General features: G+C 40.6%; 2 protein-coding genes across 12 annotated transcripts in view; both read right to left on the reverse strand.

Annotated features, from left to right (window-relative positions):
• The window catches only part of KIAA1549L (KIAA1549 like), a 125,305-nt gene extending 120,247 nt beyond the window's left edge, over window positions 1–5,058 (reverse strand). For all 5 annotated transcript variants that reach the window (XM_048046672.2, XM_066997512.1, XM_066997509.1 and 2 more), the window contains exon 1: window positions 4,243–5,058. In XM_048046672.2, coding sequence (XP_047902629.2) covers window positions 4,243–4,399 — 157 coding nt within the window. In that variant the 5' untranslated portion in view covers window positions 4,400–5,058. The remainder of the gene's footprint in view (window positions 1–4,242) is intronic.
• Window positions 5,059–6,189: 1,131 nt separating this feature from the next.
• HIPK3 (homeodomain interacting protein kinase 3) overlaps window positions 6,190–26,411 on the reverse strand; it is a 77,627-nt gene continuing 57,405 nt past the window's right edge. For all 7 annotated transcript variants that reach the window (XM_066997538.1, XM_066997537.1, XM_066997541.1 and 4 more), the window contains 13 exons: window positions 23,921–24,040; window positions 22,025–22,111; window positions 20,988–21,172; window positions 20,062–20,221; window positions 19,518–19,641; window positions 16,559–16,680; window positions 16,261–16,385; window positions 15,999–16,160; window positions 14,720–15,016; window positions 13,629–13,769; window positions 12,288–12,523; window positions 11,852–11,979; window positions 6,190–10,216 (listed from right to left, as the gene is read on the reverse strand). In XM_066997538.1, the coding sequence (XP_066853639.1) occupies window positions 9,740–10,216; window positions 11,852–11,979; window positions 12,288–12,523; window positions 13,629–13,769; window positions 14,720–15,016; window positions 15,999–16,160; window positions 16,261–16,385; window positions 16,559–16,680; window positions 19,518–19,641; window positions 20,062–20,221; window positions 20,988–21,172; window positions 22,025–22,111; window positions 23,921–24,040 (2,364 nt within the window). In that variant the 3' untranslated portion in view covers window positions 6,190–9,739. The remainder of the gene's footprint in view (window positions 10,217–11,851; window positions 11,980–12,287; window positions 12,524–13,628; window positions 13,770–14,719; window positions 15,017–15,998; window positions 16,161–16,260; window positions 16,386–16,558; window positions 16,681–19,517; window positions 19,642–20,061; window positions 20,222–20,987; window positions 21,173–22,024; window positions 22,112–23,920; window positions 24,041–26,411) is intronic.

Genomic DNA, 26,411 nt, shown 5'->3' on the forward strand with positions numbered 1-26,411 from the left:
TCACTGATTTAACCTCAGAATCAGACTGACGCAGTATGCGTGTGCTACATTTCGCTATACACACTCTACTACCTCGTAGAAGTAGTTGTTTAAACACTATTAACAATAATCTCTTTTCACCCCGAACTAGCCCATACTAGGCACATTTTCAAACTTCCCACTTTCTGTGCTAACTCCTCCTTTCAGAAGAGAGAAGTCAAACTGTGTCACCTGCAGCTGCTGTCGAGGCCCTCACAGGTCCCAGGTATGTTGGAGCTGCACCCCAGCCGCCCGTGGGCATCAGATGCCGCTCTAGTTTTAAGAACACGACTGGCCTTTCTTCTTGTGGCAACAATTACGAGATGCACGTGTGCCCTTCATGTCCTGTCTTACGTGTTTAGAACTACCACTAATCAAAGCGGTTGGATCAAAGCCTGGACTTCTCTCTTATTCGCTTCTTTCTCAATTCCCGATCATTTCACTTTTGTCCTTTGTCGCAGGCCTTTTCAAATCTAAAACGAATGGAAGTTAGGATTAAGGAAGGAGAAGCAGAGATTCTGATGGCTTTTCAACATATTATTTTGCTACTCTCTTGATAAACTCTGAGGATTAATTCTCTGCTGTGGAAAACTCCTGCACTCTTTCAACTCAAGTATGCCACTATTTCTTCTCCAATTTTTTTAAAGCTCACTCACAGAAGGCACGGCTTGTCTTTTCTTCAGGAAGCTGACCCTTAGCGCTCAAGAGGCAATCTCAGGCACAAAGACCAACTGTGCCACGAACACTACAGCTGCCTTAGCAGCAAACTACGTGTGTGAGATGTACAGAGATCGGTTCTCCTACACCTTGTACTTCCCAATGCTCAACGTCCAAAGCCTCCCAGTGGTATCCCACCTTGCCAGGGGGAAGGCAGCGTTCAGTCCACGGCCCTTAGGGTTACAAATAAAATGCAAACTAGTTCAGTGCAGTAGCTCCTTCCTCAGACTCAACAGAAGGGAGTTAAAACAGTAAATAAACACCAAAATGCTTATTATTTTTAATGAAATGTTGACATGTTTGGATGTTGAAGCCTAAATTCATATGCAAATATCATCAGTATTTATTTCAGCAGAAACAACTGTTCCCAAATGACTAAGAAAATGCCAGAAACAAAATTACTCACATTCCCCTTCCCTTTATTCATCAACCTGATCTCAAGCTGGTGTATCAGATTTCAGAAAATACTGCAGTGAAGACTAGAGGCTGTCAGATACCCAGTACATTACTGGATGACTGAACTTGGCTGAAAATAAGATTGCAAATTTCTTCACTAACCATGGGTTTAAAACAAGCAGCAAGCATTCTTTACGGGCGAAATGCGGACACTCTTCAACCTCATCTAAGATTCAGGGTGCTTACCTTAATCTAAAGAGAACAGTTTCATCGAAGTTGTTTCAGCATATATGAATATAAAGTATCTTGTATCTACACAAATCCTAAAAACAGAAATAGTTTTTATGAGCTAACGGGAAATAACTCAGATCCAGGAAAGCAGTGGGAGCATGATAACTCCTGACTGGTGGATGCATGCTCCTGGAGGCCTAATTTTTTCAGCCCACGTGGTAGATGCTTGTATAGTTTTGAATAAAATGAGTCAGAATTTGAAATTCTCCCTGTTCATTTGCCCATCCTTGCGGAAGGCAGGTATCTGCACCTATTTTCTGTCGAGCTAATCAGACAGAACATTAAAAGAGCAACCTGAAATCGCTGGTTTCATAAAACCTGGGTTTGTATTTCTGGAGAACAGACTTCTGCCTTTCTGTAAATCCTTGCCACCGTCCTCCACACAGAGGTGGATCCAGCAAGCCACCTGCGCCCTGACACGCTCAGGGCCCTCGTCTCTGCGGTACCTCCTTGGGCAGCGCCAGCACCCGGCCTCCGAGCGCCGTCCCGAGGCGTGCATAGGTGGAGGCGACGATCCTGGTTCGTTTTGCGCAGTTTTGGGCTCTGAGGTAGCTGCCATCCGTCGAGACCCCTGGGCCACAGGAGGCGGTGCTGGCAACCTTGCAGCTGGCACGGAGTGCTCTCCGAACCGCTCAGCCAAAGCTCCAGCTGCGAGACGCAGCCACTGCACTGGAGGCGTCGTTATTGGGTTTGAAATTACTGTTAATTAAGGTGCGATCTCGCTGTGCTGGTGTTCAGCAAACACACAGGAAGAAACAGACCTTTCCCTGGGAAGTTTATCACCGAGGCTAAACAAGCAAGCACAAAGGATGACTGACAACACAGCAGGCATACTTTAACATTTCCAAACCCTTATTACCCCACTGCAGCCCCTCCGATGAGTTGCTTAAGCTGACGGTCAACGCAGCCGTGAGCAGCGTGCCTTCTCCGCCGTGCTCACACAACGGTGCGGTGTGTCTTTGCGGGCTGGGAGATGGTCCTCTGGGAAGAGAGCAGCTTTCCGAGGCTGCCACTCAAGGCCACGTCCATCGCAGGGGCCGTGGTCACGCCACGTGGTCACCAGGAGCTGCGCCGGGCCGGGTGATGGCAGGATGCTGCCCTACACCGCACCTCCGCTCCTTCCTTCTCTGGATCATTGCTTTTCCCTTTCTTCACAGATACATTCAGTTTGTCAAAGCGCTGCTTAACCCAAGGCTTTGCATTCGTTAGTCTGCAACACGCCTGCAACTGCAGTCACCTACTTCTGATCACGGTGGGCACCGTGATTTTATTCTCAGGGCGCCCGTGCAACAACCTGAACCCAAACAGAGGTGGTGGTGAAGGCACGCTGCAGAAGCTAACAATTAACAATTAAAGGCTTCGCTCTTTAGCCTCCATGCCCCGAGTCCCCTGCTCCGTCCTCACACAGCGATACCACACGTGGACATGAACCAAACAGAAGAACAAAATATTTGTCTGTGGGTAGGTACGCACGTACATACAGAACTTTCCCACACATACAAATATTCCCTGGTGGAGAAAGCTCTAGTAAAAATGGTGTGGAACAAATGCTCTTCCCATCGCTTAAAGCATCACCTAACGCTACCTGGACTCCATGGCAGTAGACCTGCTATATGAGCCATTCACATGACAGTAGCAGGCACAGAAATCAGTAAAAGCATATTTTTGTAACGGAAATACAGACTTACATGCAGCCTGGCCTATGCAAACATGCAGAAGTAGACCTTCTCAGACAAAATTGATGTTCTTGAATGAAAATCCAGCTACGTGTCTTGCCCTGACTCCAGCGGGAGACAGCACTCCCCGTGCTCCGTGTCGCTGCAGGACAGAGCTCTCCATGCTGGTCAAATCCCAGTTTGTGCACCGTAACAACAATAGCTCCTGATGAACACTGGATAGGACTCGTACAGTTTTACCTGCAATTTCAGCTGCAGCTCTTAAACCCAGTAACCACAATGGATTAAGGACCTCAGCACAACCACCTGATTGTCTAAAATGCCCGCACAATACCCATCGGTGACGGATTTTTCGCTTTGTCTGCTGCGCCTGCTATTATTGCGGACTTCGGCTTGGTACTGATGCAGCTCCCCACCTTCCCTCCAAGCTGCAGGCCAGGCGGTTCCCACTAGCACGTTTTAAAACCCGCTGGATCTCCGACGAGTGAATACACCCAGAAGCGGGGCAGCGCTTGATCCCTACGCGCCTGCGAGGGCACAAGCACGGCGCGGGTGCAGGACGAAAATCCCGCTCCTGCCACCAGTGCCCCGGTGGGGAGGGCCTGCGCTCCCCGTCAGGAGCAGCCCCGCCGTTAAAATTCAGGCAGCAGAGACCGGCTGCCCCGTGAGAGGTACAGCTCGGCTCGTCATTCAGCCGCGGGGCACGGGTCTGTGTGAAATCCAGGCGGACTCGCCGAGCACAGGTGAAAAGCCAGCCAGTGCTGGACACAAACGCGGCCGCAGCACCCGCAGGCTCGGGCCGAGGTACGAGGTGTGAGGAACGAGGACGGCAGCTCCGCCAGCTCACGCCCTGCCAAGGAGGACCCGTCCTGGACACCCTGCCAATTTCGGCCCTCAAACCGGCACGGGATCGCCGCACGTTCCCGTCAGCGGAGCCGCGCTCCCCTCGTTTCTGACACCCGGGGCACGAATTAGCCCAGCCGAGCACGGCTGCCGGGCGCCTGCTGCTTCACCACAGCCCCAGGAGCGCGTTTGGCCCCCGGGCAGCGAGGCCCGGAACGCGGAGCGGAGCCCGGGCGCCTCGGCCACCCCTCGCCCCCCAGCCCCCGAGGCCTCGCCCAGCCGCCCGCCGCCCGCTCCTTACCCTGCTCCGCCCGGCCGCCCGGGGCGAGCGCGACGACGGCCGCCAGCAGCACCACGACGGCCCCGGCCAGGCCCGGCCGGCCGCCAGCCGACGGCGGGGCGCGGGGCGGCGGCGCGGAGCCGGGCCCCGGGGGATGCGCCCCGCGCCGCCGCGCCATCGCCGCGCCGGGCTCTAGAGCAGGGGCTGCGCCGGCAGCAGCGGCAGGAGGAGGAGGAGCGGGGGGCTCCGCATGGTGCCGGCGGCCGCAGCCGCAGGACGCGCTGCCCGTGCCCCTCAGCGGCCGCGCGAAGGCAGCGGCGGCGGCCGCGGGCGGCAGCTCCGGCACAAAGGGCTCCCGGCGCCGCCAGCCCCGGCCCCGCTCCCCGCCCTCCGCGGCACAGCGCCTGCCGAGCGAGGGGAGGCGGGGAGCGACGGGCGGGGGCGGCGCCGCCGGGACCCCCCCAGCGCCCGCTGGGCGGGAGGCGGCGGGGCCGGGAGCAGGACGGGGAGCGGGGCTCCACAGGCAGCCCCCGCCGTGCCTTCCCCCATTAACGCCTCCGCCGAAGGCGAGCCGGAGCCTTGCCGGTGGCGCCGCCCGTTCCCCGCAGGCCGCCCGGCGCCCTGAGGAGGCGGAGGCGGGACCCGCGCTGCGGCACCTCAGGAGCGGAGCCGGGACGGGCGCCCCCGGGCAGGGCCGCGCTGAGGTACAGCGGGGCCGGCCGGGCACAGCCGCAGCCCCGCGGGGGTCCGGGGGCGACGGGCTGGTCCCGAGCCCCCTCGGGCTGCCAGCGGTACGGCCGGGCAGCCCCTGAGGGCCCCTTGGGGCCGCTTTACTCGCTTCTCCCTCACATCGCTAATTCACTCCGTGCAAAATTAGCTCCCACATGATGACTACTAATGATTACCCACAAAGAAAAGATGGCAGTTATACGGCTGTTGTAGTAAAACGGAGAGCTTACTCATCACTCCGCTTTATTTAGGGCCAAGGCATTTACTGCAGGGCCCTCTAGCGGTGCCTCTTACTGCCTGAATGCCTCAATCATCATAGTCCCTCTTTTCCATTATACACTATGTGCATATAAATATAACACTTTTTTTTCTCTAACATTTTTAGTTGTTTAAAAGGTCTTAAAGATGCACATTTCGCAGCATGGTGAATTACTCTTACAGCCAGTGAAAATTCACTGAAGTTTTACCAAGAAAGTGTAGTTAACTACTTCCTAGACCTACCTTTCCTGATTCTATCCATCTTCACCGGACAGAAAGGTAATTTCAAGCCCTTGGAGGGGTATCTGTCCGTCCACACTTGGTGTTGGGATTTGCTGACTTACATACAGGTTCCCCTAGAGCATGCACATGCTCTGTGTACTTGATAACCACACTTTGACTCACACTGCCTTAATCCATTACTGTATGTGTAAGTTACTCGCATTAATGTGAATCTGCCATCATCGTCAGGACTGTACAGCTTTGTGAGCGATAAGAAACAGTAGCTTCTCTGTTGCTTCCCAGAGAATGACCATCTCTGCAGCTGAAAACCAAAGCTGATTCACTGATAAAACAAAGCATGATCCTCAGCCAGCTTGTCCCACTACAGTTCTGTAGCATGTGACAATTCCATTGAGTCTGAAGGCTTTTCCTTGAATGAATGCTATCACAACTGCAGTATAAATTTGTCCTGTGCAGTTAGTGCTGGAGTCTGGGCCAGATAACCACCTCCTCGGGTTGCACAAGCGGGGCATGCAGAAAAAGGAACCTTCAGGTTTGGCTACACTGAAGGCAGATTCCTGAGACCCTGCTAAGCATGCCCTGCAAGTTACTAAAATTTAAAATTTCAAACCAAAGAGAAGCTTAGTGAAATGACTTCACCATAGTTTAAGAGTTGGAACCATTCACATGATTTTTCCTTGCCTTTACCTTAACCCAGCCCGGATCTAACACAACAACAAAGAAAGCCACCAGAAATCATCTGCTGCAATATATATTTTAATTCAAAGTGAATCTCGACAGTAATACACCATAAATTCTTATTTTGACACTCACCAAAATAGTCACCTGGAAAACCCGCTTTTTGTGACAAAGTACAGAAGGCTTGGTCACATTTAAATCACTGAGAACTAGAAAGAAATACTATCGCAAACTGTAAGAGACATTACATCCATAAAAAATTTTCCCAGTCCTCATATTGTAATATTGCACAGTGCAATTGCTACATGGCGAACTAGTGTAGCATAGAAATCCAAAGCAAAAAAAAAAAAAAAAAAAAGAAAAAAGCCACAAGTCTACAAGTTGTTAAACAGTAACAGTTCAAACTTATTAATCAAGTCTCTATCACTGGGTAATTCTAGAACAAGTCTTCCTACAGCTTGCAGTGTGATTTAACTTTTACTTAACACAAACCAAGTTAATTAGCAGTAAAAACAGAAAATTTAAAAACTAAAACCAAAAAAGTTAATACAGTAGCATATTTGACCAATAAAACACCCTGAAGTTAAAAACTGAACACAAGAAATTCATATAAAATCTTGCAAATTAAAGTAATATGCAGATATGCAATTCTGTAGTCATGCAGTGTTTTATTTAAAAAAGGCATTAAAACAGTAACATGTATAAATGCTTCTCAGAGGATGACTTTTTTTTTTTTTTCCTCCCACAGAACAGGCCTTCTGCCTGAATGCTTTTTTTCTGCATTTGGGCCCTGGACACTTGGACTTGAAAGAGTCCATTCTCTCAGAATGTATTGCAGGACTGGGGAAAAGCCATCCATTATGTTGAATTTAAGCTGTGGCAGAATCCCAAATACGTTGTCCACTGAAATGCAGACATTTCTAAACTTACAATACGTAGAAAGAGCAGCAGATCTAACGTGGGGCACATTTACAGCAACTTTTTCCTGCACACGGCAGGCTACTGTTGTGATATACAGATAGTTGTGTCAATTTAACAAGCACAGTAGCTTAAAACCTTACGCACAGTAAAAAGAAAGTACAGTAAATACATTAGACCAATGAAAATCCCCATGGCCCCGGAAAAAAAATGCAGTATTTTTTGTTATCACAATACAAAATTCATCTACTCCATTTGCATTGGTGATTTGTGGTGTGTCCATTGCCTGCAATGGAGTAAGCACCAGAAAAGCGTCAATTCCCAACACAAGGGAGTTAACAGAAAACAATCTGCTGGACCATATAGTACAAGTTTGAAGTGGTAAGGTGGATATCCAATTTGAGCATTTTCTTGACTCCATATATCTAGGCTTTATATATGTGTTGATAAGATTTCAAATTAATCAGGATACTCCTAGTTTCTAATGCATACTTTATATACACATTTATACTTGTACAAAATGCATAGAGCTGATTACTAAAAACACTGAAACTTTTGGGAAAAGTTAGGTTTCTTAATTTTTCAGTGTGATTAAAAATGTACTGCTGGTATTTTTGTTTGTTTTATGATCTAATACTGTTGTATTTTAGTTATTACTCAAAAAATAAATCAAATATAGGCACATTTATTTCATTCAGACATTCATTAAATAAAACACTGCTTGTGTTAGTGGAGTAAAGAAAAAGTTTTACCAGTTATTAGCTTATTGACAGAGTTAAAACTCAAATGCTTTGCACTCTTATTCCAGTCAACATTGCAAAGATTGTATTCCAGATTTTGTTTTAAAAAAAAGTTAAGTCAAGCCTGCAAGATGCAGCTGCTTAAGTGTCTACACAATGCCAATATGAAAACATAAAAAAATTAAGTTACATCAATACATCCATTTATATGCAGTGATGAGCTCAAAGTTAATGGAGATAAAATACTGATGCAAATAACACACCCCAAAAAAACATATGCAATCATCTTTCATCATTTACAGTATAGTAGTTACGACACTTCAAACATGAAAACAAAATTAAAAAAAAAAGAACAACCCAAAACCCGGCTTCTATTTCATGTAATTAGACTTGTACAGAAATCAGAAGGCTAAGAAAGAACTAGTTAATCACCTAAGTTCACAGCTATCTGAAGTGGCAATCATTATATAGCAGCTTATCTATGATACATTCAAGATAAATGATACAATTTATTACTTGCCCATAAGCTAAAACACAGCCTCAGTTTCATACCTTCTTTGAATCCCATCTCTACACTACAGTATACTTGAGGTCTATGAAAAAAGTAGCTACCTTTTATAGGAAATGGATGATTAAGTCTTTGGTGCTGCAAAAGCAACTTCATTTGAACAAAACAAAAAACAAAAAGACACACCTCCTAAGGAAAATAAAAAGAATGCAAAAAGCATGTAATTTACGTCCCTGACGGAATGTATTAAATAAGCAAACACCCCCAACAGGCTAAAACAAATACTATAATGTAAAAAGACTAAAATCTCTCCCATGCATAAATGAAAGATTGCACACAAAGAACTCACATCTTTTCAAGCTTCAATAGTAAATATTCTGCTACTAGTTATTAAATACTGCATGGTTTGCTCAAGCTAAGATGAAACCACATCATGAATCAATGAGCACTTTGCTTTTTCTTTCATTATCTAGTTAGTCATGCCTACTGCACCTCTAAACATTTTATTATATCCAATTAGACAAACACTTTCAAAATAAACTACTTAGATTGTATTGCAGTTCCATTTAACAGTATGAAATACTGTGTTGTGTGTCACTACTCAATGGCTACTGAATCAACTTTCCTTAAGCACTACTAAAGTCTTTCCTTGAAGCTAGATCATTCTGGGAAAAAAGACAGCAAAATTCAGCTAAAGCAAAACATGCTGCCTTCTCATAAGGAAAAAACACCAAATACTAAAATCATACCACACAAAACCCAAAATGAGCAATACGCTATCAAAAATCAGCAGATCTGAATTTTTAAGTGCTGCAGTCCTCAACATTGATATATAAGTAATAACATTAACAACCTCAAATATTTAAGGCACTATGTGTGGGAACGGTTTACAATGCAGCTGAGATTATTAGGACAACAACATTTAAGAGCAATGTTTAGGCTTTTTTTGCCCATGCAAAAGACACATGCAATGTGAAGAACAACAGCTCAACTTTTAGGTAAGTGACTCAACATTTAAACACCAAGATACGTAATACAAACAAGTTACTTCTACACTGTACTGCTGACATATGTGCATCTGTTGCTCTAATTCTGTACACTGAATGGCTTCCCAAATGTAGACGTGTCTTGCACTAGTTAGAAGGCAATTTTATAAAAAATAGCAGGAGCAAAAACAGATTTCTGCTCCCATAAGTCACCTGTCTAAAGTTACTATATAAGAAGATAACATGACCAAAGACAAGTTATACCAAATGTGCAAAACACATTAAAAGTGAGTTGTTTTTTTTTTTTTAAAGCTCAGAGTTGTTTAAATTGCACCCAAGTCTACATGATTCAAAAAAATAATTTTCCTGTTGTGCCATGGCTAATATTTAATAAATACCATGTTTCTTCTTAAATCAAACTTCTGCATCATTGAGCTTCCTCAATATACTTTGAGTTCTCACATAAATGGATACTGGCTGAGTTTTGTTGGACTCAGTGGAAATCCTGTGTAAGCAGGTGATGCTGCAATGTACGAATGTGGTGGAAAAATTGGTTTGTATTGAGTCTGATGAATGGTTGGGGAAGGTAAGAGACGGGGGTTTATGCCAACTGGAACTTGGTGAACTATACCACTGGGATGAGATATATTGTACGTTGGATGTTGCAGTAAGGGTCTTGAGGTACATGGTGAGGCAAGGAGGTGGGCGACAGGCGCAGCAGTATTAAGGGGTGCCGACGATGGGTACGGAAGAATAGCAGGCTGTCCTCCGAGGTGGGTACTTCCAGAGAGATGCGCGTGCACGGCAGTGTGATTTGGACTTCCTTGCGGAAGGGAGAAAGCATGACTGGCTACGCTCGCTGGGATGTAGGCCTGCTGTCTTCGATGAGCGTAGTTCCCATTCCATTCCTGCGGCCCAGATCCAAAGTGCTGAACCTGTCCGTACACAGAAATGGACAAGTCTTAATATTTTTAAGTATAAAGACAGTTTGAAAAATGGAATAATGCACTAAAACTAATCAACTTAAAATCAAGAGAAATATAGAGACAGGAATAATTAAATGCTCAAACAAAAAATATATTAGCTATTTAGATAGTAGCACAGACAGGAAATCTGACAATAAGAGATGATAAACAGAACACAAGTTATTTTAATGCTCTTGCAAAAAAAAAAAAAAGGATAATATGCCATGCTGGGCTGTTTTAACAGAAATACCATGTATCACATGAGCAAGGTGCTTATTCCAGTCTACTCAGCACTGGCTTGGCATCAATTGGAAGTGCTGCATTCAGTTTGGGCACCATAATGAGGCACAAAGAGGACAAATAGGAGAGAAATTTTAGAGGAGAGCAGAAAAAATAATAAACGGATTGAAAATATCTGAGACAACTAGGCAAACAAAAGTCTAGGGCTATGATCACAGGAAGATGTGGCAATCAATAACAGTTATAAAGACAAAGACTAAAAATCAGTTACTCTCATTAAGTGACACAGATCTGAAACTACAGAGGGCATCTACCACAGAAGGAAGGCTCAGCATAAATTTTTGTAATGAAAATAACATCCTACACTTTCTGCTAGAAGCCTGAGGAGCTGCAGCCACTGAGAGATTAAAAATTAATACTATGCTGATCACATTAAGGTTTACTTAGAATTAATTAAATCAATCCTGCATGATTATGCAGAAGGGGAGATGGTGTCACCCACCCAAATGTTTCTTACAGTCTGAACTATTCAAGTCATTATCGGTAAATCCTCTTATCTACATATAGCATACTTGCATTTAATATTTGACTTACAAGTTAATATCCCCTGTTTAAGACTTACACAAACAGGTTTCCTCTTTAAGACTTGCACAAACAGGTACTTTCTTATATTAAATGCACCTCCAGATATCTAACCAAAAGCTCAATGCAGCTACAGCTCAAAATTAATTCATTAAAAAGGGGCTTAAACTTAACATTGTGTGTCAACTTCAGCTCTCAGCCACAGTAGACACGTTTACTACATTGCTGGGTAATGATAAAAGCAGCTTTTAAATCAGCCTTGGGTATCTTCCAATGTTGGACTTAACTAAAATCCCAGCTTCTTCCCCCTAACTTTGCTACCTGGATGCAAGGGTAAGAGAGTCAAGTTTGTTAAGCTCTGTCTCTGGACATCAAACTACAAGTATTTTCATGCACACTACTAACAGAACATGACCGAAAGACAGCTCCAGTTTCTAACTGTACACTATAAGCGTTTTAGCATTTGGATGTAGGGAAAAAAAAAACACACTAACGTTTTTCGCTTTGTCTTGTGCTTGTAGTTGTAGGTGTTGCTTATTTTCTCAGTGTGATTTTTCTATCAGTTTTCAAAATAAAGTCAGCTGCTTTAAGAAAATGACCAAAGATACTTATGACTTGCCCCAAACGTTGAAATCCATGTTAAGGTTTGAACATCTCTGAACTGCAGCTGTGCTGTTGAAAATATGCAGTTGCCATTTACACCAATTGAAACTGTAAGCATTCAGCACGTTTGGAACCTCAAGACAGAAAAAATACTTCTTTGATATAAGCAAGTACAAATACCTGACTGAAGTTTATATGTTGCTGATTGAATGCCGATGCCAGTTTTTGCTGACGGCTTCCCACAGCAGAAGACTGGTTTATTCTTCCCAGGACAGACCGACCCTTTTTCAGTGGCTGGCACGTAGCATCTTCCAAGATATAAATGAACAATGTTATGCTTTTGTTGCCTTCATTCTCTTCCAGCAATTCAAAGACAATTTCATTTGCTTCAGCATACAGGGGGGAAATAATAAAATAATACACTAATAGAAGTCCACAATTTAAAAAATTTTAATTTTAAATTTAAAGTTAAAATTCCACAATTTAGAAGTGTTTATTACAGATTAAGATACATGAGTAAATCAAAATCCACATGTGTATAGCTATTGAATAAATTATTCAAATTCCTACTTTTATCTACTGGTATAGAAAGGAAACAAAACCTCAACTAACTTACCTGCATTCACCATCTGTTCATCAAGATGTAACCTGTTTTCAAGACTCATTGATGGTACCACTACTGTGCAAACAGTTGATTTGGTTTCAGGATTAACTGATGCTCTTGCTTCCTTATTTTTATTGGTATTAGCTACAAAGCCATCTTCAACAAACGGGCTGTCATGTCCAGAAGAGTCTGAAGTCGGGGAGCCATCTACTGTATCACATCCACTTTCCTGTTCATCATCTGACATACTACCAAAAAATAAATGTATGACATGAAACCAAATATATTTTCATAATGCAGACACGTTTTATTAAAATGCCACATCAAATTTATGGAAGTAAAACAACTCAAAAGTGGATAAAATATTACATTTTACTTATGCAAGCACAGGCGTTTAAGGGGGCAGTTGATATTCAAACTCACCCTACTCACAAATTAAAAGCCAGGGAAAGGATAGAAATCATTTCTACATAAAAACTTAGATGTGTAACTTTCACCCACTTTTTTTTTTTTTTTTTTTAATTTTGTACTTATAATCCACCTGAAATTTAGATTTTCAGTCCAAGTAAAAGGTTGAAGACATTTTCTTCCAGAAGAAATGAAATTACGGTCTCTGTATGCTTACTACACTAGCAAAAGAGAATACACTGAAAAAACGCATAGTGAAATCATTTCCTTTCAAAATCAGCCACATCCTGGAGTTTGCAGAAAGCCTTCTCTTGGGGCTAATAGGTTCACTATTGATAATGAAAGTTCGGGAAACTTCCTGCACAATAGCAGGTAAGCCTCTGTCTTCTACAAATCCATCGCTAGGAGCTTAACCAGACCTTACCTACTGAAAAAGTAGGTCTCTTCGAAGCTCCTCTGGAAAACACCACATGTGCATAACTTCATATGTATTTATATGTTCACATAAGTGAAGCTTATGTTTGGTAAAAGAAAAAGGACAGTGTCATTAAAGATTATAATACAAGATACACAATGGGAGAAGAAGAGACTGCAAAAATTAAAGATGCTGATAACTTCAGAATCTGTCACATCCTGCTTTGGCTTAGTTAATTCTGCAAACTTAAAAGATTCTCATTCTCAAGGAAGCTGTAAGCAACATGTTTGAGTTTTCTGAGTAACCAGCATTCTTCCAGTATTCTGAAAACTGCCAGTGAGGCAAGAAGGGTCTGTTGAAAAGGATAAGGAAGAGTCTGTGCTGTGCAACTGTAAGCCAATAAAGCAATTTGTAACCACGTAATTTAACCTCACCAGAGGGCAACATAACAAAACCTTTGCTTTTTTTTGTTTAAATAAACTGAGTCTACCAGGTTCTTTCTTTTTGCTGAAAAGTGCACAACTTTTTACCTGTTGGATCTCTTGCAAGGAGATGGACTGGACTGTCCTGAGGAGCTAGTACTCAGAGTGCTATCAGGACTGCTTAGAGAGCATACACGGTCAATATTCAGAGTGTTCTGGCAGGCTTCGCAGTCAAGGCTACCTTTACACCTACCACGCAGAAAAGAAAGTGAGCAAACATGCAATCTCTCATTCTTTCTGTACAGTGACTTAGAAATAGTTATGGAATAAAAAGAAGTCAGATATTAGAAAAGGTCCCCTAAATAATGTAAACAAATATTTAATTCCTTCTGGTTTTGTTTTGTTATTTTGTTTTTGCCTGTTATGTTTTTTAAAAGAAAAAATTCCAAAACAGATTTTAAACCATTTCAGAGTTCTTTTGGAAATTCCAGACAAAACATGTGTTGCTGGAAACCTACCAAGGAATTTTATTACTGAATTGTTACTTAAAAAGTAGATACAGTTTTTACTACAAATAAAGTTTAGAGCCTTAAAACAATTGACAAAGTTTAGATTTAAAATGAAGGTTCCTCCAGTTCAGAATTGGTAACAAGTGAAAATAAATTCAAACATTAGACTGTTCAGCCTTTACTTAAAACAATACGGTTCTGTGATAGCTTTGTGAAAAAAAATCCTTTGTGAGACCATGCTCAGCATTTGTGTTTGTACCCAAGTGCACACCTCTTCACACTGCCTTTTTTTTTTTTTTACTCACATATATATAATGTTATCTACTAGACGCCGCTGCTAGAACACTTTGATGATACAAAGCCAGAAGATTAATCTTCAACACAGAAATAAGGCATAACAGTATTAAGGAAAAAAAGTATGCTGAATTTAGAAATATTCTATTCTGAACAAGTCTGTTACAAAAGAAGAGTAAACTGTTTCCTTTGTAAATGCCTAACTTCCACAGATTAATGAAGAAGAATTAGTATTTTTCACTTTTAAATAGCATACTACTGCAGAGTTAACGTTGTAGTGAAATATGATCAGTAGTGCATTGTCTTAAAAAAAAGATCAGATTTTTTAAGCACAGAAGCTGTGTTAAGGCCGATATATTAGGTAGAACGTTAATAAAAATAAACATCAATTCTTACTCTCTCAGTGAATGTGTTCTTCCTAAGTCATCTTCATCAGTGTCACTGCTGATGGTGATCACACTGACTGCTGGGCTGGGGGAACCTGCAATGAAGATAGCCTGGCGCTGTTTGTTTGAAAGAGATGAATCAGGGTCCAGCCTGACCGACGCTTCACAACAGTTACTTTCCTGTCCTTCTGAGTTATGATTGTCCTGTGCTTCTATACAGCTTATTCTCTTCACAGCCTTCAGGTTAATTATCTTTGGAGATATAAAGGCTGAATTTTGGATATTGGTATTTTGTAACGCATTGCTCCTGTGAAGAAAACACACCAATTGATATTTTGTGAATATTTGCCAACAGATCTTAAAGCTGTACTTTCAAAAAAAAAAAAAAAAAAGTAGGCTAAAATACCAATTTTGTAAATTAATAAAAAGAAAAACAGTGATAAATAGTTGGCATTTATGATTTTAGACATTAATGAAAATTCAGAAACATGCTAATAAGAAGCTAATCACAACATCCAGAATAAGATCTAAGACTGAATTTTGCAACAAAATTGAATACAATATATTGAAACCCCATTATTTTTACAAAGAAAAAAAGTTAAAGTCCCACTTGGGTGAAAAAACAAAACCAAAAACCTGGCCAGGTTTCCTGAAAAGATTCTCCATTGAATCTCACCGAAAATAAAAGCTGATAGCCTCTGGATGAAATCCTTCCCTACCAAAGTTTTGCTGTAATCACCTTTTGTAACACGTTTTTTTTTTTTCTGTTGTTGTTATTAAATGTCCCATACATTTGCAAAATCTTTGTATGGCATTGAGACATTAATTTGTTCAGCAAGCAGCTGAAGTATTTTTATTTTATTTTTTGCTACCAGCAAAAGAAAGACTGCTCTTACGACGATTAAGGCATACTGCAACCTTCATAGTATCTCTTTATTTTTAGTTCTCTAAACCTGATATTTCGTCATGCGTATAAGCTGAGGAATATCTCATTAGAGCTACCTCAGTATATTCTTACACCTTCCCAAAGGCAATAAAGACAACTTCGCTCTTATGACAGGCTCAGATTTACCAACAGGAACTAGAACCTCTTGCTACTGCATTTTTTTTCCCCATCTAGTCTGTATTACCAAAAATACTGAATAATCAGGGCAGAGAGAACACATTTTCCCAAAAGGCACTCCCCCCCCCCCCCCGCCCCAACATGCCACTTCCGCAGGACATTCCCCTGCTCACTGAACAGCAGTTTCAGATATACTATCTTTGAATGTTAGAAATATTCGACCAACCTGTTCTGACACAGTTTATTTCTCTTGGTAGCTGCAGGCTGAGGCCAGACAACATGTGCAATGCCCACACTAATTGGCTGAGGGGCAGACAAGGTTATCTGATGTGTTAAAAGAGGCTGTGGCATCATTGAATTATAATGGGTGCCCTGGGTAATCATCTTCCTGAGGAAAAATAAAGGAAAATTTAAACCATTTCCATTGCATCCATAGATCTTGTTAAACCAAAGCCAAAAAAGTATTGCACAAAAATACATGGACTTACCCCCAGTCTCCAAGCCTTTGTGGGCCAGCCACAGGATCAGAAGCTAGAGATGTTGCAGGGGCTGTCACTGGTGCTACTTGCTGCCATGCAGGAACCAGTATTTGCTGGGTATGATTTGACCATGTCTGTTGTGAAGCAGAGAAGATCTCATGACACAGGGAATGACTGAATTTATATTAGCTGATTGTAGTTCAACACAATACAGAAAGGAACTCTGCGGGGCATTATCAAAGCAATTTTCATTAAGATGTTTGCTAATAGTAAAACAAATAACATTTTTATTTTAAAGTAAGCTCACCTGAGAAAGGATTCCTGCTCGAATCTGTAGTGGTTGAATTGCATGGGCCTGGGTCACCAGTGGAACTGCATTATCCACCCTCAGGGAGAAACTTGTGGGTTTACTATGGTTTGTTGGAATTCCTATCAGGAAGAAAAACACATACATAAGCTTTAAGCAACATATCAGCCTTGCATAACTTCACAGCAAAGTGCAAATATAAAGGATAATTTCACATTTCACTATTTTGCCTTGATGTGTCTATGATCTAATTCCATAATTTAGACTTTTCAAGCCAAATAAATATCAATATAACTCTTAAAAGATTTTTGTACCAGTACTTATCTGCACAAATATTTGATGCTCTAATTTCCAAAAAGAATTGCCAATAGTTACTATTTGAAAACAGACTACTACGAAGTGGAATGACTTTGGCAGAAGGTTTTGCAGAGCGAAGCATTTTACTCTTCATCACAAATTACATAAAAAGTATTTGCAAAGCAGCAGACAAAAGCAAAAATGAATTCCAAAGCTTCTCACCGCTGACTTCTGCACTTCTCACACACACCATTTCCAACTAGCCAAAAAACATTCCTCCTAGCTCTTACATTACGCAAAGCCACATGTATGATACCCGTTTGTTACCATCTCTTTTGTGGGAAACAACATAAAATTTTCTGTGTATGCCATCAGATATTTTCAGTAGAGTCCATAATCCTGTCAAATCCTCCTTGTATCAAAACAATGCAAGCTGCAGTACTGTTACCACAAGAGCATAAGAGTAAGAAAATGCATCTCATGCTGTACATAGATTTCACTATTGTCACAGGAAACTCACAGACAGAAATATAGCAATGCTACAACTAACAAGTTTAAGATAACTTGTTAAACTAAAATGAAAGACTTCTTTTAAACAGATATTGCAACACAACAGCTATGACTAAAGAAAACATTGGCTAGAAGAATACACTAATTTAATATTCTAATGCCACTTTGCATCTTGTGGCTGCTTGGAGGTAACTACTAAAGAAAACTAAACTAAAGATTAAATGTGTTTTGTGATCTTTAAAATACAGGATGAAGGAAAATCTTCAACTAATATAATACTATCATGTTATAAAACAACACTAAGTAATCACCATGCAGTTAAAAGCTTTGAATTTTGGAATGTTGATTAATTTTTTCAACGCAGACACCTAGAACATCAACATCTTAACTCTGCCAGGAGTAGCAAGACTTAGCACTCGAGATACTTGATAGAGCAGCCAAACAGAGAAAACTTGAAGCGGTGCCAGGTACCATTAATACCCCTTTCCCATACCAGCAACTCAGCTTGTCACCTATGTGATGAAGCCAATATATTCCTTTCTTTCAAGCTGTAGTAGAACTTCAATTTGGACATTTATCATCACACTAAGAATAGAGTATATAGATCACAGAGAAAGTATTTGCCCATACTGTTTCCTTTTCTATAATCACTTTATTCATCTCAATATAATCAAAACAGTAGGGTTTTTAAATTGTGGAATACGACCTTTTGCAAAGCATATACAAATATATAGGGAATGATTTAGCTGTATTAGGTATGCTCAGAAGAAAGTCTGTATGAAGCTATGCATTTAGCTCATGTAGCCTCTGACACCGTGCACAGTGAATACTCAAAGCTTTCTAAAGTTTCTGGAATCCAAGATAGAAGCAGCCACCACAAATAACATTGAAGTCTCTTGTATCTGTTTTTACCTGAAAAGATAAAGACTTCCTGGGCTATAAGTTCAGGGAGAAAGTAAGGAGAAGTCTGAAAATCATTCTAAGAAAAACCTACTTGCAATAAACTATCATTTCAAGGTCTGATCTCTACAACAAAGGTCAACATTACCAAGACAGATAAATCGCATCTTTGGAGATGGAAGACTAAAATCAAGCTAAGTTAATAACAATAACAACAACTACCTTTCCCTCTCCATAAATGACTGTCACTAGGTTAAGAAAGGCTGTTTTTCATCAGCTCCTCTCTGATCAGTCCTTTATAAACAACAACAACAAAGTTCTTCTAAATGTGTTCTAAGAAATTTTTAAAGATTCCTCAAACAGTAAGACCCGTGTTTGCATGATGCAAATGCATTTGTTTGGGGAAAAAGAGGTCACCAGCTTTACCATGCATCTTTCCAGAGATGCATATCCTTATCTGGTCATATTCTATAACTATGGAAATGCTTTTCTGCTGGCATTTCCACCTCATGGTTTTCCAAATGTTTCCGATAATTAAGCCTTCAACTAATTATTTGTTTCAATAAATAGAAAACTGTATACTTAAATCAAATCTTATCCCTGTTAATAAAGGGAGTTCTGCCAAGCTGCCCTTTCCTCCTCGCAGCACAATGCAATCAAAACTCACAAAGATTTAGTTAGATGTTTTTCAACCCTCAGAAAGTTGCAACAGATCTATCTAGTTGTCCTGGTTTATCTTAACCATAGGACAGCAAATGTGAGTACTGCTTACATAGGACAGCCGCATCCTTAAATGAAACCCTGAGTTTCTACATAGTTTATTAAACATTCGCCTGCATGTCCAATTAACAACAACAACAATCCAGATAGATTTATCACAAGAAGTGTTCTATTTTCTTATCCTTATCCCTACAGTATTCTAAGAATGTAGTTGCAGAGAAAACAACAGTACTCTCCTCATCTTTCTCACTTCTTCTCAAATTTTATTTTAGAATACCTTTCTTTCTTGCTGTAGAATCCACACTGCATCTCTCTGTTTCATCCAAGATATAAGCATATGTGTGCATATACATATATGTATGTGTGCGCACAGAGAGAGCTCAATTTATCCGGTTCTGACCCTTACACTTCTTTTTAATGACAGAACTGTTTTAATAAATAGTTTATGTGGATATCATGGAAAACTCAAATACAACTAACAAGAGACAACAATGCTTGTATTTCAGGAACTATTGATTACGGTTAAACATACCTTGAATAGTCGGAGGACATATAATCAACGCCTGCTGGAAAACATCACTGCAACCAAACTGAGCAGTTCCTGCCTGCAGTGGTATCCCTTGGTGCAAAACTGAATGGGCAGATGCAGTTAATGCCTAAGGGAACAGATTCAACACAGACAACATTATAATTGTGACGATGTCCCCCTGGCTAATATAATAAACAGATAATTTATAAAAGTGAGTTTCAAATACGTTTCACAGGAAGCAATCCCGTTCGGCCACGGGAGGGCACTATAATACAGCAGTGCTTTACTACTATGCCTTTTTTTTTGCTTTACTATTAGGACAATTCCAGCTTGTCACTTGATTTTGAAACATACTGGATTCTGAAGTTTGGGGGGTTTGTTTTGGGGGGTGGGGAGATGTTTTTGCTGTTGTTGTTTTAAATGAACACTAAGAAAAAAATGAAAGTATAAGAGAGCAGTTTGTCACTTATCAGATATACATTTTTCAGTTACAAAAATAATTAAGAGAAACACCATTAACTGAGTTTTTAATACAAAAATGTTTTACCTGGCTTCTTACTGGGCCAATTTTGGTGAAGTTTGCAGTCAGATTAGCTGCACTGCCTGAGGCAACTGGTCTCATAAGTGATGTTTTATTGCGGTTGCTTAAGTCATACAAATTTGATCTGCATTTGCAAACATCCATGATGTGAAAACAGGACTTTACTCTATTAAAAACAGAAAATAGTAAGTTGCCTTAATTAGAATTATATGCAACTTAAATGTATAAAACAAGTATATGAAACAAGAAAAAAAGTTCAAAGCCCACAATTCTCAGTTTCATGGAACGGCATCATTAACAGAAGTAGAAAAAGAAATGACTATGTGAATGTCATGCCCTTTTAATGCATATTCATTAAGAATAAGTACATTTAAAAAAACCTGCTATTTTCTGCTCCTTGCATCTAACATCATTTTCCAACAACTGGGTACAAGCAAGGAAGATATTAAGCTAAATGGATGAAAAGCTCTTTCCTTCCCTGAAACGCTTGCACTTCAGGAAATCCACACCAAAAGATCTAGGTCTAGGACCGCAAGAACTTTCAATATATTCCATATTAACCAAGGCACAAAAGAAAGTATCTGAGATGTTCATTTCAGGAACAAGTGCCTATCCTAGCTCTCATACCTGATAGGAGTTAAGGTTCTTCATACCTCTAAGAATCAAACCCAAATTTCCGCAGTGCTGGAATTTTATAACCTAAGCATATAAATGATCATTTAAAAATCTGTTGTTCTAAGTGTTACTTTTCAGAAAAACACACATCTATTCAGTTTCTTTGACCTAGTAGATCTATCTAATATTGCAAGCACTTGCAAGAATTCTCTAAGATGTTACAGAAATGACTAACGAATTTTTTTCTTTGACAGCAGACAAAACAACAGTATTGCACATATGAATAAGAGAGATTTAAAACAGGTTTTGTAACATACTGGTTGCTATGAGGAAAATCAAGGAGGTGCTTCATGGTAACAAAAGAATGGTTCAGGGTCTCAGCTGGAGTGATTCTTAAATCAGCATCAATCAGCAACATTTTCTTCAACAGACTGACAAACTCCCTCCTATCTGCTTTCTCTGCCAACAGGTCACTTCCTTCCAAATCCATCACCATGTTCACCTACCATTGAACAAAACAGTCAGATAGAAGCCATGCACATTAGTTTGCCTCCTCCCATTACCGCTTTCTGCTTTAAAATACTAAAATTCAATGAGTGTACTGTGTTGGACAAGGTGAATTAGCTAGATTATCCAAATAGGGATGGCTTGGAATTAGTGAAACTTTTCTACTTCCACTACACGTATTATTCCCCTTGTACTCTCCCCAGCAAAAAGACAAAACAGGAAGATTTCAGTCTGGGATCTGAAACTTAAAAGTTAGATTTGGGATGGAGATCTTTATATGGTCTAACTTAAAACTACAGAGATAATCTTCAAAAATAATTTCAAACATGTATTAATGGCAATCTTGAAAAAAAGATTTTAACTTTTCAGGATATTAAAGAGGATGAGAAGTTTCCTTTTGTTATTGACCAGAGAGGTATAAAGCTCAAGAAAAGCGAGGAAACTGTTTTGTTTTCAACAAAAAAAAAAAAAAAAGGAAAAGATGACTTATACTGAAAATTACATTGCTGATATAGCAGCATCCCCATAAGTTGTTCCTTTATCCAGAATGGCAGATGTGATAAAAGAGAAAATACACATTACATATAAAAATTAAAAGGTTCCACACATACACAAGAACAAGTGCCATTGCTTAACACACACGGTGACAAAGGAACATCTTTATAAAGATGGACTGCCACAGCTGGACACTTCCTTGGTGCAACATATGCAAACAAGAATGGTTAGGATCATTACAAAATAAATGATCATCTAAAAGTTTTTTTTCTTCAAAACTACTAAAATATTTGAAAAATCATTATTCATTCTCATCAGTCCTTTTGCAAAGGAAGAAGGTTTTAATACTCACATGCACTATATCATCCAAACTGTTGAAAATATACTTCCTGGCCTCTTTAGACTTCATACCTGTCTCTGCCTCATGCTCTTCCAAAGTCTCAAAAAAAAGAAAAGGAAAGCTGAGTTTAGAAGCTGGCAATAAAGGACACTTCCAGCTAATTTTAAATATTTATTGGCCTAATAAGCCTGTTTAACAGGAAAAAAAAGTGTATTTGACTTCTTTGTATGAAATACAAAACTACTAAATTTCACATATGAACTACCCCAATACTGGATTACAACAGATGGTTTGTAAATCATAGAGGAAGTATTAAAAACTTAATCAAAAACTTGGTTAATGAAACTCTGAGTGCTTATATATATATGTATATATATTATTTTATATATACATAGGTATAGAATACAAGTAACAGGAAAGCTGTGATGTTTATTTCCTTAAACTCAGACCTTTAATTCCAAACAGCAGCAACATCACTAAAAAAATCAGATAGCCTTGGTTCAATTTCTATGTGCTTTGTCTTTTGATATTTTTATACTTTTATTCACTTGCACAACAGGTAGCATAAGTACTTTAAATAGTGAAGTATGAAATACGCAGTTAAATCCTAAAGAACTAATTTCATCAGTTATCAGTGACTTATGAGATGAAATATCCCTTTCTGTTAGAATTTTCCTCCTTCAATACAGACCAGTAGACAGGTTTTGTTTTAAGAGCCCATGTTGCAGGACATAAGTTAGGACTGCATGGAAAATTTTTTAGCATACAAATTACAGAAAAGTTTGAAATAACTTTGAGAAAAACTGTGAGTAATGACCAGTGGTCCATACCAAAACTTCTTTCTTCCCCCAAAACATCATTTAGCCTGATGGGAGAATTTTAACTTCTGAAAGTGAACAAGTCCTAAACCTGAGGAGGGCTGCTCGCAGGAAGGACTCGTTCAGATTCCCTGATAGAGAAAAGCTAGATGTACCTTCGCCATGTAATGATCAAGTGCGTGGGGACAAAAAAAAAAAAAAAAAAACACAGAAAAGTGGTATAACCACAGCCGTGTAATCAGAGGCTCCTTTTACCAGCTGACCCCAGCAGGATTCCTCCACATTGGAAGCCAACCTCGGCTACTCAGCCCGATACGTGCTGCGGATTTACCAAGCTGCTGTGGGAAGTTATGCAATCTGCGCTTTCAGCTTGTCAGCTGTTTGTTACTTCAGAGGTCTTATGCCAACAGTAACTGCTTCATTACTCTGCCAGTCCTCTGTAAATTCCGTGAAACAGTAACATGAAGCAATTTTATTTACCAAAAAGAATCTTTGCCTAGGAAGTTATAACTGTTTATGGCCAGTGTGCGGTAATGTTCCTTAAAGAGAAGCAAGATGGACAGGTCACAAAAACACGTATTTTTGTCTACTTTCATTCTACTGTAATTTTCAGCCAAAGGCTGTTTCAGTATGACATCTGAAGTGAATCAAACTGTTTCTTAGTCTCCTTTCTCCTAGGACTTCTGGTCCCCAAACCAGTTCTGAAGAAGATTTAAGAGTGGCTTGGGCCTGAGAGACAAATTCTTCAAAGAGGAGTGGAAATCCGTGCCCAAGCAAGAGTCATTTCATGCCTCATGAGATACAAGGCTTACTTTGAATCCCATGCTGCAACCAGGCACGTGTGCACTTGCCTCCCAGCCTCCAGCAGCCTGGGAGTTGCACAAAATGTGCCCCCAGTTAAGAAACAGAGGCACAAATTCAGAGTGCTGGTTTTCAGGAACAGTGTGGGGAACGGAAAAAACAGAAGGGATACAGAGTGGGGACAGACAAACAAAAAAATCACAGGAGAATGGGAGGGAGCTAATGGTATTGTAGTAAATCTTGGCCTCTTTCGTTTCTCTGCTGTTTGCTGCTATATTACATTGATTACCTTTAATCTCCAACTAGAATATGGTGCATCAGTTTCTCTACAGAAAAATCTTGCAGTTTTCGTCCCCATGCTTAACAACTGCTCTCCTGGCAAACCTTGAGTCTGAGAAATATAACGAATCTGAGGAAGAAAAGAGAAACATGGCGAATAATTTAGCTCTCATTTTCAAAATCTGATCCACACAAGTTAAAAAAAAAAAATTCATTAAAAAAAATAACAAAATGAACCTACAGTTCATCAATTACATCTTACACGGGAGGAAAAGCTAACACTGAATGCTTGATAGTGCTCTCTCACTCTCTTAGAGGGAGCTATACATAAACAAACCTCTAAACTGACCTATATAAACAAGCTTTTCAAGTTCAGTCACAGAAAAAAGGACCTGGGGGAATGGCTGTCATTACCTCCTCAACCCACTCAAATCCTAACTAAAATGCATTAATTCTACATAGGAAAATTAGCACAAGAGCTTTGCTTGCGTACAGAAGTTGAATGATTTTTTTGGCGTATTCTCATTATACAACTCTATGAAATCTTTTACATGTGCTGTTTTCATTGTATTATTGCCTTTTACACATCTAACACGTGCATTTCAAGCAAATGTTCCACGTAGAAAGGGGGTGCACCCCAACCTCTTAGTCTCAGAAATTTACTATTGAGTTCAATAGGAAAGGACTGTACTTGTCTGAAATAGATGCTTTTGTCCATCGAAATGCTTATCATGCATTTATTTGGAAAGAGAATTGGGCACAGTTGCATGCCACGTGCCTGCACAGTGTGGGGCTACCCCTGGAGAACATGCAGTGGCTGGAAAACAGCAGAAGGGAAGAAAAAGAAAACACAAGGACAGGGCATTGAAATACCCTGAACCAGAAACCAGGAGAGCAGATGAGTTCAATGGAAAACAAAGGATTTGGGAGCCAGGAACATCTGAGAGGAAGAAAACTGATGGGAAATAGAAAGGAAAGGTATGCACAAGGCTTCTGCTGAAAAATAAACAGACCAAAATAGGCAAGAACTGAAGGCAATGCTGCCAACTTTTGATATTTAGTATCCTCCTTAATTCTCTATATCAGGGAATAAAGAGAAACCCAGTCTGACCATAAATGTTTCTAGATCATGTAGTTGTTACCTAAGCCCACTATAAAGTCTTAGAAATTAGGAGGGAAAAAAACCTAAGCCCACTATAAGGTCTAAGAAATTAGGAGGAAAAAGACTATGTATTAGTTCAAAAATTTAACATTTAAGCACCTGGGCCTCTTTTAATAAGCATTAAAGCTCAGAAGACATGGCTATTTCCCACTAAGAAGTGCAGCTGTTACTAGACAGAATCTAAATAAAGATAACAACTCTGAGTTTACTTTCAAGGACTAGCTTCTTGGTTGTCATATACCAGGAGGACAGGGAGAATTCAGCATAATGCACTTGCCCATTCATTAACTAGGTGACATACACCACACAGCGTGAGGAAGGGAATTTCCTTGAAAGCCATCTCCTGCAGTTGCTGTACTTGCATACACTGAGTAAAACACTACAACAAATTTCTCTGAAGCCAATTTTGCAGCCCTGCCTAAACACGATGACAAGCCTGCCTAAAGCAAGGCAATCGCTGGCGGTGCAGAAGAGGTGCGAGCTCCTCCTCCAACCAGGATCCTCTGGTGTGAGGACCACGCAAGTTGATAGACAAGTTCTCAAATAATGCTTCTAGCAACCTTGAATGATATGTTTGTCTTTAACTAAATGCCTTTTAAACTCAGTATTCATTTGGGAAGCAAGCAGCGAAACGTTACATGCATCAAGATTTACCCCCAGTCCACGTAGTTCTTGCTGTGAACTACCGCACCCTGGAAGGTGGCTGCCCTTGGTGACCATGCTATCTACTCACACTGTATGGTGGCACCTGGGGGTCAAGCCACATTTCCCCTGGGCCTCCAACTGTGAGAGGCAAGTGACACGAGCACGCTGTTGTAACGACTGTCCTGCCTAAAACTGAGAAAAACAGGACTAACAAGCGCTCTGCTCACCGTACTAAACTGCCTTTCGTTTGTCTGTGTTTCGTAGACAACAAGATGGCTGCAGTGCAAGGGGGAAAAGAAGGTGCTTTTTTGGGTTTTGTCTTCTTTTTTTTTGAACTAAAATTCCCTACTATTCTAAAAAGACTCCTAGTGATGATATTGAGCTTTATGCTTTTACTGCTCTCTGTACAAGAGTCAGAGGCTCTCAGCTACGGACGCCGGCTGGCACATATTAGTTAACAGTCTGTGCTGGTGCCATCATGAAGAATCGTGAGTTAATTTAAGGAAAGAATTAGGACACGGGCAGAATTTTCCACCATTCAAATCCCAATTTCATCTTAAGTGACCAGTGGTGTGGTCCACAGCCACATTATACATCCAGGAGAAATATCTGCCTGTATCTGGCATCACGATCGGAAGATCATGAACTAGGGTTACAGCTTCCTGCTTCCTCACCCACAGCAGCACCCTTTTCA

This window comes from Anser cygnoides, chromosome 5 (assembly GCF_040182565.1).
Source record: "Anser cygnoides isolate HZ-2024a breed goose chromosome 5, Taihu_goose_T2T_genome, whole genome shotgun sequence".
NCBI classification, from domain to species: Eukaryota; Metazoa; Chordata; class Aves; order Anseriformes; family Anatidae; genus Anser; species Anser cygnoides.